General features: G+C 41.2%; 1 protein-coding gene across 1 annotated transcript in view; it reads left to right on the top strand.

The window, feature by feature from the left end:
* Nucleotides 1-13,089, top strand: part of FGF2 (fibroblast growth factor 2) — a 32,752-nt gene that overhangs the window by 18,272 nt on the left and 1,391 nt on the right. The window contains exon 2 of the mRNA XM_009683429.2: nucleotides 6,612-6,715. Within this exon, the coding sequence (XP_009681724.2) occupies nucleotides 6,612-6,715 (104 nt within the window). The remainder of the gene's footprint in view (nucleotides 1-6,611; nucleotides 6,716-13,089) is intronic.

The raw sequence follows: 13,089 nt of genomic DNA, 5'->3' as shown, positions 1-13,089 counted from the left end.
AGCAAATATATGTGCTGAACACAGCCTCTGTGTATTTTGGAGAAAAATGTTCATCTCTATGCTCTTATAAATTATGCTTCTGGAATCTATTGTGGTTTCACTCAAACTGCATCCTAAGAGATGTGGTTTCATAGTTAATGGTTGTATCCTTAGATAAATTTAACTGCTTAGATAATCTGCTATGTAAAGATGTAGAAGGTATTATGAGCAAGAAGACACCTGACTTTAAAACAACATTTATACTGGAAGTCCTGAGCATGGCATTACTCTTACAGCTCTGGAAGGCTGTGTATATAGCAGCCTTAATGATAGCTCTAGCGTCAGTGTTAGGCAATCTGGTGCTGACTTAGGACTCCTTTTTCACATACTCCCAGTCACACCCCCTAGAAAACTGTCCCATCCAAAACGGAACACAGTAAAAATTCTCACAGGATCTAATTGTCCTTTATTTTGGCTCCTCTGTGGTTCACCTGCCTGTTGGCATGGTACTCTGAAAAAACATTAGAAAAATTATTCCTTTGACAATCATAAGTTCTCTGTTTTGACCGCTGTGTTTAAAAGCAGAGGTTGCCATGGATCCTTATGGAAAAGCTCGAGCTCGGTGAGCTCTCAGCTTGGCTGCTAGTAAGATGCAGAACTACCATGCTCTGCAAGTGCGATGCACCACCCTCTGTGCAGCTGGAGAAAGGGTTTGGATGCGATCCCCTCATGGAAAGCGTTTTACAGTTCAAGAAGATGACAAACGTTTGTGATATTTATATAGGAGTCCTTTTATAAAACTTGAAAGAAACTTATTATCATAACAGAATGACTAAAAAAACCTCTGGACTCATAAATCAGAAATTACTAATTTGTACATTTGCATGTTTTTCCTATGCTACACACTTAAGTTTTATGTGTAACCTGGGGAATGGCAGTGAAACACACTGAACCCATTAACCTCATCTGTGAAGAAGAAAGACCTACAGGTGTAAATAGCCTGTGATTATTACAGCACTACTAACTGAAAGGAAGGTAGGAAGACCACACAGCAGTATTCAGAGAGCTTTTGAGGCGAGAACGCTCCACAGCTGCCTGCTCACTGCCATTTGTTTCTGGGATACAAACAAGTCGTCTTTTCTGACATCTCCAGAAATCTTACGTGCTGGCAGGCAGATGTCTGAAGTGCAGGAAATGCTCTTCATGTTGGAATCGCCCCAACCTGCTCTGTATTGATGGCGACCTTCAGGTGCGTGTGTGCTTGTGTACGTGGTGCACACGTGCCAATGCGCGGGATTGATACAAGAACAGCCGAGAAGATTGATTGCTTTTTAACTGTGAGGGCAAATTGGCAGTAAAAATTATACAGCATACTTCAGACTGAGGTGGGCAGTGGGTTTACTATTATTATTTTTTAGCGTGATCCAAACTCCCCCCCTTTTTTTTGCTGTATTTTTTTTTCCTGTGGTCCTTTTCACGCCTCCTTTAAGTTTTCTTTGTTTCGCTTCTTTGCTGTGCCTCTCTGGTGGATGCGACTCCCAAGTCCCGTCCCTGCGTCAGCAGGTCCACCTTCCTTCTTCTCGCGGGCAGTGGGGCTGCTGCTTTATGGGGGAGCTGCTTTACTCCTGTGTTTATTACGGCCCAAGAGAATTGGAAAATGTGCTTCCAAGGAACGTGCACAATGTGAAGGGGTCTCCTGATGTCACGCCAAGGGTGAGCAAGGAGAGATTTGTTCGTCGTGTCCTTTCATACGTTACGGTTTTTTTTCCCCCCTGTAATTGGAACATTTACCTGGCACATCTTGCTTCTGAGCTAGGTAGCTTTTAAGCAAACAAGTTGTTAATCAGAAAGCTTATTAGTATGTCCTCTTCTAAGGCTATAAATATTGATTAATTAAACTTTGGTTAGAGGATTTTGTCTCTATGTGGCTTGCTCCCTGTCCCTCTTATGATGGCAAGTCATTGTTTGGGCTTTAGCTGAGCAGCTTGTCAGAGGCTACACTGTGGCTTGTTCTGGGCTTAGTATGTTTTCTCCAGGCCCGATCTTCGTTGCAGAATTGTGGACTGAGTTGTTGCATCCACAAATTGTATTTCGCTAAATGGTTCATTTATTCAGCTAATGGTTTTGTGGCTGTGTTGGACACAGGAACAAGGAAAACGCTCAAGAGAGAGTTTTATTTAGGATGCTTTTATAACCCTATTTTACAGTATCAGAAGTTTGCAGCAGCAGAAGGTTTTAAATCCATCTCCTGAATGGGAAGCCCATCTCCTCTGGGCGCCTTGCAGAGGAGGGCCGGGATAACTGGGAAAACCTGCCTTTTATACCCCCATTGTTAATTTGCTGTTCACAGCAATCTGGGCTACTTTTTCAGGTTACAAATTTCATAATTGGTTTACTTAAATTTTGTCGGGAAGGGAGAGTCTCTCCTGCAGTGGCAGCAGGTAAATGCAACTTTAAGGTGTGGGGCAATTGCTGTCGTGTCTCAGGTTTATCTAGTATCTTTTCTAAAAAGTTGTATCCCACAAGTGTCTCTGGCAGAAGTGGCCTCATGAAAGAGCACTTCCCCATACAGGATGGAAACTGCTCCACAGGAGTTAACAGCTAATATTTTGTTTTTCCTAATAGTAAAGATAACCCATAATGGCCTAAGCAGAATGTGGGGTATGTGACAAGAATTAGATTATTATGTATTTAGTCTTAGAATTTACTTTCTTTGGCTTTGACAGTTATGATTATTTCTACGCTTTAGCTTGAAAATTTTAGAGAGCTGCTGAAGTGAGCTGATGCAACATGCCGCATAGAGGCATTATTCTGTAAATCTGTCTGCTTTAGATTTTCAGGGCTCTGACAAGGTTGTGTAGGTGCTGAGCAAGGTTTTCGTGAACCTGGTTTTGTGGTTAAAGTCTGCTGAAGACTAATGTTATGAATAGGTTTAAATGATGGCCAGCGTCTGGACCAATGCTGTTGGTGACCTAAAGGCTGCAAGAAATACGTAGCAGTAGCGTCAAGTGTTAGGTTCCTCTTAGGACCTGTTATACTAAGCTGTATTGAGCTAAACCTGAAATTGTTGCTTCTGCTGGTGATTATGTGTTCAAAATGTGTTTGATTACCAAGGTTTTTGTATTATATCTTGGCCTCTCCAGATCAGCCTGGCACTGTGGAAAACAGTTACCTTGCATTAATAAATCCGTAAAACAATAGTGAAACCTGAAAAAGTTAAGATACTATTTAGGCTCCTTTGTTTATGTGTTTTACAAGTTGGAGAGGAAAATCCAGTGAGGCTCATTTTCCTTTGGGGGCTTTCAATATTGCAGTTTTTTCATACTCTGCGGGGAAATATATCTATATATTTTTAAAAGTAACACTTTTCAATAGCTTCTCTCGACTATGCAAACATTTTTACAGGGCTTACAAACTTTTTCTAAAAGTTTGTTTTTACAGAATCTGAACTTCTGGCCCAATATGAAGTTTTAGGAGTCAGCATGCTTTTCTGTCAAGAGAAAGTCACGAAGCATGATATGTGCGCGCTGCAGTAACTAGTACCGCTTTTCAGATATTTCACACAGCTGTATTTTGCTAAGCGTGCGGTGAAAGATCTGCACTTGGGCACATCTCAACCCCGCTGCCCACGGCACTTCTTCATGTCCTCACTTTCCCAGAAGGCAAGGAGTTGCACCAGAGGCTTCTGAAGTTGTTCACAAGTTTGATTTTGGCCGAATACATAGTTGCGGGGGGGGGAGGCTGTAATTTGGATACTTGATGCTGGGATGCAGTTAAACATTTCACCTACGTGTTTATGATTAAAGAGGTTTCTGTATTCTTTGGAAGTTGCGGGTCATTTATGAATTACGAGGATTTGTTTTTTCTTTGTGCAAAATGGCAATAGGCACGTAATTCAGAAGAATTTGTTTTGTCGTCTTTCGAGTGCAGCATGCGCATTAATGCAGCTTCATAAATTAGCAAATTTACTAAAAACTCCTGCTGACGTCTGTCTGCACCTACAGCGAAAATGAGATGAAATAATTTTAAAGCTTAAAAAAGGCTTTGCAGCAATTATCCTAAAGATTTATTTTTCTCAGTGTTCTCATCATCAGGGTTTCTTCAGTCCTATCTTTAAAAAAGCAGAAATAAACCAAGAAAATTTTAAATTGAATTGCAAAAAAAACCTTTTTCTCCAAAACAAATAAAAAGCCAAATAAGCAACAACCTCCCTCTGAATTTCAAGGGACCCTTCCACTACAAAATACATAGTCGTTTCAGATTTTATTCTGGTAAGTTAAAAAGTCAAGTTTTTTACATAATTCATCTTTAAATAGAAAAACTGATTAACTAAGGCAGGTAGGTGAATGAAGCTGTTATCCGAGATGATGGATACCAGTGTTGCCCGCTAGACTTTCTCCACTAAGCTGTAGTACCAGTCTAACTCTGCAGAACTGGATAGGTGCAGATATTGGGATGAAGCAGTGATTACTGTTTCTCACGGAAGCTCCAAAGAAAGAAATCAAAAAAATATGACAATACGTCGTGCAAGTCCACAGTTGAGTACTTTGAGTGAATGAAGCATAGCTGTCGGTTCCTCTAGCTAGGCGTTCATTACAGTGAGATTTCTGTATAGTGTCATGAGCATTTTCAAATATAAAATGTTCTTTACTAATACCAGTGCCCAAAATAATTTCTGGGATGCAAACAGGAGGATGAATAAATTCCAGGCCAGTTGGTGTTTGGAAACACGGATAGTCTCACACTAGATGAGTCACATCCTTCGTCCTGACACCTGAAGGACGTATAACCGGTACCAGCTTGCGACATCCTGGTTGTTCCTTCTTTAGCTGCTGTAACTCTTTGGTGAAAGCGTTGTCTTTATACCCTGAGAAGGTGAGAAGCAAAACACTGTTTCACATTTTGGATGCCTGCACTGAAGCGATGATCTTGCTTCCTGTTAGGGAAGTTTAGTGGAACTGTGGATGAAAGCATAGTATTGCACAGAAAAACAGTACTTGTCTGGGCTTGCTTCTAATTTTTATTCTTTAAGTAAAAGTGATTGGAAATCCAGGTTTCTCTGGAAGTAATGGTCATCCAGAACAGACTAGAAAGCTAGGAATTCAGGGAAATAGAATTTCTTGTGTTCTGCTGTTACTGAAGTGGTTGGACTTGTTTTTAGCAGAGATCAGACTGAATTGCACTGATCATGCCCGCTATGCCAATGGGACAGAGCTGCAGGGAACTGGTATATTGTTTTTATGAATGATGGGGGGAAGAATTGCTTGTCAAGCTGCAAGCAGTCTGAAGTGTCCATCTAACCTGATATATGGGCCTTTAAGATATTGTTAAATTAAATTTGCAGAGGGAGATGGTCTGAAACTGTGCAAACGTGCATTGCATCTCTTTCCTCTTGCTCTCCAGAAAAATGAAGTTCCAACACCGTGTTTAGATTTTATTTGAGCTTAAGACTTATAAAGCCTCAAGTCACGTAGACAAATTCTTGTTTGGTGGATTTTTCTATGGTGTTTGGTACAGTTTCTTGCATTGCAATATTCCCAGTCCGATGCAGCTGATGGTTGAAAAATCTAAACTCTGAGGTACATTGTCATAGATATTCACGTTAGAGGTAGGCTGAAATGCAGTGTGCGTGCAACTTCCTAGTTCAGGTGTTTTAATCACTTAAAGCCGTGACTTAATGCAGACTATCGAGGAAGGAAAAAAAGAAGGAAAAAAGCCAGCAACTCTCTCAGATTTAGGTGGAGGCCAGTTTTGGCTTATCTTTATAGCTTGAAACAAGCCACAGGCAAAAATGAAAACTTCTCTGTTTTGCTCTAAGCTAGTGGATTTGATTTGTAATTAGAAAAATCAACCCAGACTTTGTGTTGAGATGAGGAATTTGTATGTGCTAAATGCACTGACGGTAGCTAACAAGCTATGTGGTGGGACCCTGCAGATTTTCAATAAACATGGCAGTTAAGTTTTAAAAACAATTGATTCAAATACACCCTATTTTCTTGTTCCTAATCTATGTAATTCTGTTTCTCCTGTCTTTGCTATCCTCAGCTACTTTCTTCAGATCTTTTGATTTCTTTATTCTAGCCACTTGTTGGAAGCGTAACATAAACCAATTTAACAGTCTTCGGTTGGGAACCACTAGAGGAGCTAGCGAGATCCCATAACGACGTGGTCCTAAACGGTCCTAAGGCTCATAGTACAGATTCGTATCCATAAGTACTGACAGTTTAGCTGTATAGAATGGCAAGCGTTCAGTCCCTGATGCTGTTTCTTAAACGTGGAGAAATACTCACTCAAGGAAACGAAGAATTCCAACATACTGTAAGCAGTGGACTGTGCCGTAAGTGCTCCCATAAGGAATTTTTTGTTTTTTGAATTGCTAATAAGTAAAAGGCACATGCAAAAGTAACTTATGCTTAGTGTTGCCAATTATACAACATCTACTGAATTTGTAGTAAGCATTTTCTTTGCCGAACCATGGAATCGGGAATGTAGAGGTGGAAGGCTTACTATCTTGGCTGTGAGCTAAAGCTCAGGCTTTCTCTCGTTTTGGGTTTGAAGCAGTAGGCTTCGCTCTGTCAAGTGCTGAAATATTGCAACGTTTTTGAAACTTTACTTTGTCTTTTTGTTCCCAGTCAAACTGCAGCTTCAAGCAGAAGAAAGAGGAGTGGTGTCAATCAAAGGTGTAAGTGCAAATCGCTTTCTGGCTATGAAGGAAGATGGCAGATTGCTGGCATTGGTAAGCAGCGCTTTTAATGTGTCTATACGTCTCTGTTGATTAGGTCCCCTGATCCCTCTGTATTTAGTAACCTCTCCTGCTGCAGGATTTTTTTGACCACTGTATGTATGTGATTTATCAGGGGAAAATGAGCTCTGCAAAGCTGCTTTTGTCAGTTAATTAAACGATGAACGAGGAAAAGCTGGGGACATCTGTCCTCACCTAGAAGGAGCAGAGCAAGCTGCAGGATTTAACTGGAACGGCCCTGTGTGAGAGAGAGAAATCATAGTGATCGTGCATAGAGGAAAATTATGAGAACGAGAGGAGAAAAATTGTTGCTCCCCCCCCCCTTTTTTTTTTCCAGAGTAGCTTTTTCCTTCTTCCACTTATTTTCACATAAAGCCATTGTAAAGACCTTGTCTTAAAATAGAAATTAGCCAGTTTTTTGGAATTTTGTTTGATTTTTATGCCTTAATAGTCTGTGTATACTCTGAATATAGTCCCCTTTGTAGGGAATCAGGGTTTTTGGTCATGTATACCTGCAAACCAGAAAATTGATAGGAAAAACATTTTTGAAAATGTGATTTATAGAACTAAAAAAAGTGAATTAGAGCTAGGCTAATGAGAGTACTTTTAGTCTAAACTCCGTGCCTTTTTATGGGTATCAGTGTTATTTTTAACTGTGTTTTAAAGCCAATGTGCTTAGCCAAAGTTAGTCTTCCAAGCTAGATTTAAAACTATTTTAAAGCTGCGCTTGTATTCATCTTACTTATAAGGTATAGGCACTGTAAGTATCATGTCCATATTCTTAACTTTCAATGCAGACAAACTTTTAGCATTAGTCACCGGTGAAATACCGCTGTAGCTCATCCTACTAGAGTTTTAGTCCTAAGGGAACGCTGATGCTTCGGTACCTCGAACTCCGATCCTGCGAAAGTCTTAGTTGACAGCACTCGTAAAGGTGCTCGTAGTAAAGAAATCAAGTCCTCCTTCCAGCTCAGCTGCGGTTAATGAAATCACCCACATGAAGGGCTGCAGACACTTAATTCTGATCCTCCTCATATCAGTCCCTGCCTGGGTAAACGCAGTCCGAAAGCAACCAAAGCACTCGAAAGGCCTTATGTGAGCTGGCTTGCCCCTGTGCTTCTCGGCCATGTAACAGCCTCTCTCGCTCCGGGGGAGCCAATTGTGTTTGCGCCTGTGAATATAGTTAGAGAACCTGTATCAAGTTATGGAGTTATTTACTTGGATATCGTGTGACAGCTCAGTTGAAGAAAATGTGTCAAGGAGCCGACTGTGCTATTCTGGAATTAAGGATAATTGGGAATGTCCTGTGGTTTTGGTGGGCTGACGTTCCGCTTCCTTTTCAAATTGCCCTCCTTACCTTCAGCGGCAGTGTCCCTCAGCAGTCAGAACAGGACTCTTAGGCTTCTCCACCCTCATGCTGTCTAGTGGTTTTTGGCTGTGTCCTTCGTATAGAATATGTTTCTATTGCAGTGATAGGCAGCTCTCTCTAGTTCTCGTATGGTGATGTGCTTGGGGCAGTATTGGTCGTTCATCTGGAATTCCTCTCTCAAAATCTGTTTAGGTTGGGTCATTTTGTGCTTCGTATTTGAGCTTATACAACAAGTTTTTGTTTCCGAAAATGAGTATTACTGCAGTCATGTTTACTGCAAACACCACTTCCTACAGCTCTTCATTTTTGCTATTAATAGGTGCTCGTGAAAACTGTCTATTCTAAGAAGATTTTATTCTTTAATGCAGCCTGTATTTCATGTCTAACGAATACTTTTGCAATTTCATGATCACTTTCTGAAGCATAAGCGATTTTTTCCATGAGGATTTCTGTAATATGGCTTCCAACAGCTTGTGGCCAATTTTGTCTCTACTGTTTTCTGCCTATAAACACGTTCATGAAACCGTTCACAGTTGCCAGCATTTCCCTTTCATTTTGAGCAGTGTTGTGCTTCAGTGAGCGCTTTGTAAGAGCATATTTGTGAAATCTTCACAATGAAACGATCTCCCCAGTGCACATGAATTTGTATCTGCTGAAACCTTTGGTTATTTCTTTTAAAAAATCATGGACCTTTAATTTCTAAACACTAATTTAGTTCTCAAACCCTCTAATCATTCAAGTACCATTCTGTGCTTTTCCATCAGTAATTTTGAGTTGCATGCTTTTCAGTTAAGAGAACGTTTTAAAGGCAAACTTGTTCCTAGAATGAACTACCTTAACAATTACGAAGCCTTCATAAATTTCTGTGGTGAAACCACTGGTTATGATTACTTCAGTGTTGGTTTTTTTTTTTTTTTTTTCCCCCCATCTGGTCACATTCCTGGTCTCTGGTATATCAGCCCAAGCTGATGTTCGTCCCTGCTCAGTTTTATGTTCCTGTGCCTTGGCACATTGCAGATTTATCCCATGGTCATCAATATGCTGCTGAGGATCTGTTGTTTTGGGATAATGAGTTTATTATTAAGAATCTCTTTGGTATTGCACAGCTGCACACTAGCTTAACCATCAATTTACACAGCTTATTCTTTGTCCCAGATATGTTTGGCACTTTTAGTGTTTCAGTTTGTTATCTGTACTTGCCTGTTGCTCATGCGAGCCAGGTTTCTGCTCAGTGTGAAACAACTTTTCCCGTTTTTTAATACCTACCAATAAATTATGTGTAGGCTTGCTGTTGTTACTTAAACGCTAACATCTGTTTTGTTTTTTGTTTTGTTTGTTTGTTTGGGGTTTTTTTTAACTAATTTTGAGTCATGTAGCAGTTTGCTTTGTAGTTTTGTGTTATAGATATGCTAACATCTTCAAATATGCCTTTAAAAATAATTATCTAGGTTTCTTTTTCTTCTAGCTGGATATTTCTATAATTACTTTGTTGAGATGTTTCTTTGTGGCTTGTGGTGAGTTAGATTTTGCAAAACGATTTATTGCCTAGCCAGTGTGCCACTTCTTACACTGGTGATTTGCTGCAGTGGGTGGCTTTCTCCTCCGGAAAGCTGGATATGGGTTTTCATTAAGCAGTTTGTTTTTTTTTTCTGTTTGCTAACAGAGTCATTTTTTTGTGAGGGAGAGAGCATTTTCACCACTTTAGTCACTGGAGGAAACAGCAGGTTATCAGTGCAGCTGGTCAGAACTTTCCATTGGAAAATGCCGTTTTGACTAAAACGGTTTTGCAGAAATGCATCAATTCCATGATATTTTTAATGGAAAACCTGAAACGTTTCATTTTTGATAGGGCTACCGTGTTTCATTTTGACTTTTCAGTTTCATTTAAATGATAATAATGAAATGGCTGCACCGTACTGAATTAAACATTTTGGAATATTTTAGTTTATAAAGAAATTTCTCGGCATTTCCCATGGGAGGAAGAATTGTATTTTTGACCAATCCTGGCATTTCACAACAAGTAATCTGTCGTTTAAGTATATCAGCTGTCACTGCGTGTGTCACATTTATGTGGGTTAGCTGTGATCAGACAGGTTTCATCAGACCGAAGGACTTGTTACTTTAAGGGAAATTTCTTTCTTTTGATATTATGGATTAAAGTTGTGATACAAGAATATCTGTGATACTAATCTTCGTTTCCTGGCCCTGCCAGAGTTATAAAAGGGTAAACACTTTACCATGTTTCTGGGTCGTTATCCATCCACTCTGGTAGGCACTGCTACAGGCTAACTGTCCAGTTTGAAGTTTTTAGTGAGAGCAAACATTACAAAGAACTTCAGTTGCCTTAGGAATTTTAATTGCTAATCCGAGTCAAAACCGTCAAAACTTGTTAATTGACATAGCCTGTGCTATTAAGGCAGACGCCGTTTGCACTGCGAATGAATCAGTGGGTGGCTTTTGGCTGTGCAAGTAAGGGAGGAAGGATTTTTGTCTCGGGAAGTTGCTGCCTCTTTCAGTCAATTACTGTGCAGCGGGTGAATCACCACCATGATTTCGGCAGCAGTTCCGGCTTTGGCTACCGTAAGCGGTGGCACACAGCAGGCGGCTGTGCGAGCCCGGCCGCGACCAGCATTGCTAACGTGCGCAGCTCCGGCGTTCAGTGTTTGTTTTCACGTAGTTGCTCAGACTTCTCCCGGACGGAGCTCTTGCTTGGTACTAGACAAAATATTTACTCGCAAAAGGGCCAAGCTCCGCGGGCCGTGTTGAGGCCGAGGTGGCCTCGCTGCAGCCGCCGGGCAGGGCCCGCAGGAGGGAGCGCTGCTGGGTGCGGGGGCTGCGGCCGCTCCCCAAGGCCTGGCCGTTTGCTTGGCCTTTCCGCAGAGAGCCCGATCGTTCGGGCGCTTCGTGGCGTGCCGTGCAGTCTGTCGCTGCTGGATCGCCGCTTTGAACGCAGCCGAGAGCGAGCGTATTACAAAGCGTTGGCACGCAGCGTTGCTCCAGGGGCCTCGGTCAGCAGCCCCGTGGCCAGCAGCCCAGGCCTGTGGGGCTCCCTGAACGGCTCAGGAAGCCGCTGAAACGTAGCCCTCTGTGCTGAAATACTTCCACCGGCAACAGATCGGGTTCATTTCTTACGATGCCTGTCGAATGCCTCAAAGTCTATCTGAGGAGTTTAATTTTACTTCTTAAACCTGGGAAGTATGAGGAATGTTTAAAAAAACCCCCTGCATTTCTTTGAGTAGAGGTTGCGTTTGCAGTGGTGGTTGAGCGCACACAGCAGGGGCTGACGTGCCATCTTGCCTTTCACCTGTGCTTGGAGTCCTGCAGTGCCCCCCTGCCTTCACCACTGGGGTACAGGAGGCCGTTTCCTTCCCAAGCGAAGCTGAAGTTGGGCCTGACAGCCTGTTTATAAAGACTGAGTTTTCACCAGTTGTGGGTCTGCTCTAATTTCCCTGCTGCGTGATGAGACCGTGCTTTACTGGGCAGTGTGCACAGAGAAACCAGGTGGCTGCAGGATTCAGAGTTAGTGCTCGGCCAGGCGTCAAGTCCGTGCCTGGTGTGAGCGTGGCAGGGGGTAGCCTTGGTGCTCCTAGAAGTGCCACCTTCTGGGGTGAGAGGCGAGAGCAACGTGTTAATCAGCTATATGATGGTTTAAGAATTTGCTTTGCCAGAATTTCCAGTTTGGGCAATTGTACTGAACTTGCCTAAACTCTGCTTAATGTTTGGTTTTGCTTTTGAATGCATCTTTTCTTTATACTGTTTTTGTGCCCTCTTAAGGCTTCTATAATCCATTTCAGACTTGGATCGTTGTGGCTTGAGATGATTAACGCATCTGTTTTCACGTTGCTGGAGTGAAAGGCATTAAAATATGATTTACCTGAGAAAGACTATTTAAAATACGAATCATGAAAATTATTAAATTGATTTCTGCTATGTGAAATGTAAAAACATTAGTGATTTGTAGAAATTAGAAATAGGTCGTGGATATTAAAAGTTTTCTTTAGAAACCAAAATTCATATCTGAAAAGCGTGGAAATGAAGGAGCTGTATTTTTATTGCCAAAACTTAAATTTGAAGACTATGTCTGGAGACAGATCACTATTCCAGATTGCATTTGACTGACTTAATTGCTTATAGCAACAGGAACTTGGCATATATAAGAAGTTATTTTTCTCTTGTATATTTTTACATATACTCCATGTTTTAGTTCTAGTTGGATACTTTACATACTGATGGATATTAACAGAAAATTGTGACAGAGTAGTCTAGTTGTTTAGGAATTTCTTCACATTTCCTGTCTCCGCTCCAAGATTTTACATGCTTTTCTTTTTAATGACTAGCTTTTTTCTTCCTTCAGCCTTTGCATAATTTTTTCAGGGTAAATGAGAATGACTGATTTGATGAATTGACAAAAGCAGTATGTGAAAATAAATCCTCCCCCTCCAGCCCCTCTCTCCCCCCCCCCCCCCCCCCCCGATTTACAGCTGGGATAAATTTCAGTTATCTTTGAGAAAATACTTTCTCTTCCTTAAAGTGTAAGTTCTGCAGTCAGGTTTGCGACTGTTGTCACTGTTAGAAAAATGTTAACAATTGACAGGGGTTTGCTGTTCTGAATATGCTGTGGGATAAACGCAGTTAAACAGGGATAGGGATCCTCCTCCAGTAGAATGAGATCTTATTTAAAGTTGTTTTTATGTCCTCTAATATTTATTGATATGGAGGAACCATGTGAATTTCTTGGTGATGAATTTCAGACAGTGAGTAAACTTCCCTGTTTTCTCTTGGCTATGAGCAGCTGTTAGTACTAGTCATAGTTAAATTGGCTGGGTTTTAAGTCCCCCAGGCAATAATAGCAATCCAGCAGAATTTGTGGGCTAGATTCTGTTTTTAATTGCAGTAGATAATACCTTTCTTAAATGATCTCACTGATACGAATGGGATCATTTGAAAAGTAAGACCGTTTCTCTTTGGTACGGTCACCCTGAGGGAGCAGAGTTTTCTG

This window comes from Struthio camelus, chromosome 4 (genome assembly GCF_040807025.1).
Source record: "Struthio camelus isolate bStrCam1 chromosome 4, bStrCam1.hap1, whole genome shotgun sequence".
NCBI lineage: Eukaryota > Metazoa > Chordata > Aves > Struthioniformes > Struthionidae > Struthio > Struthio camelus.
Note: the sequence above shows the minus strand (reverse complement) of the source record. Positions and strands in the feature narration are given on the sequence as shown.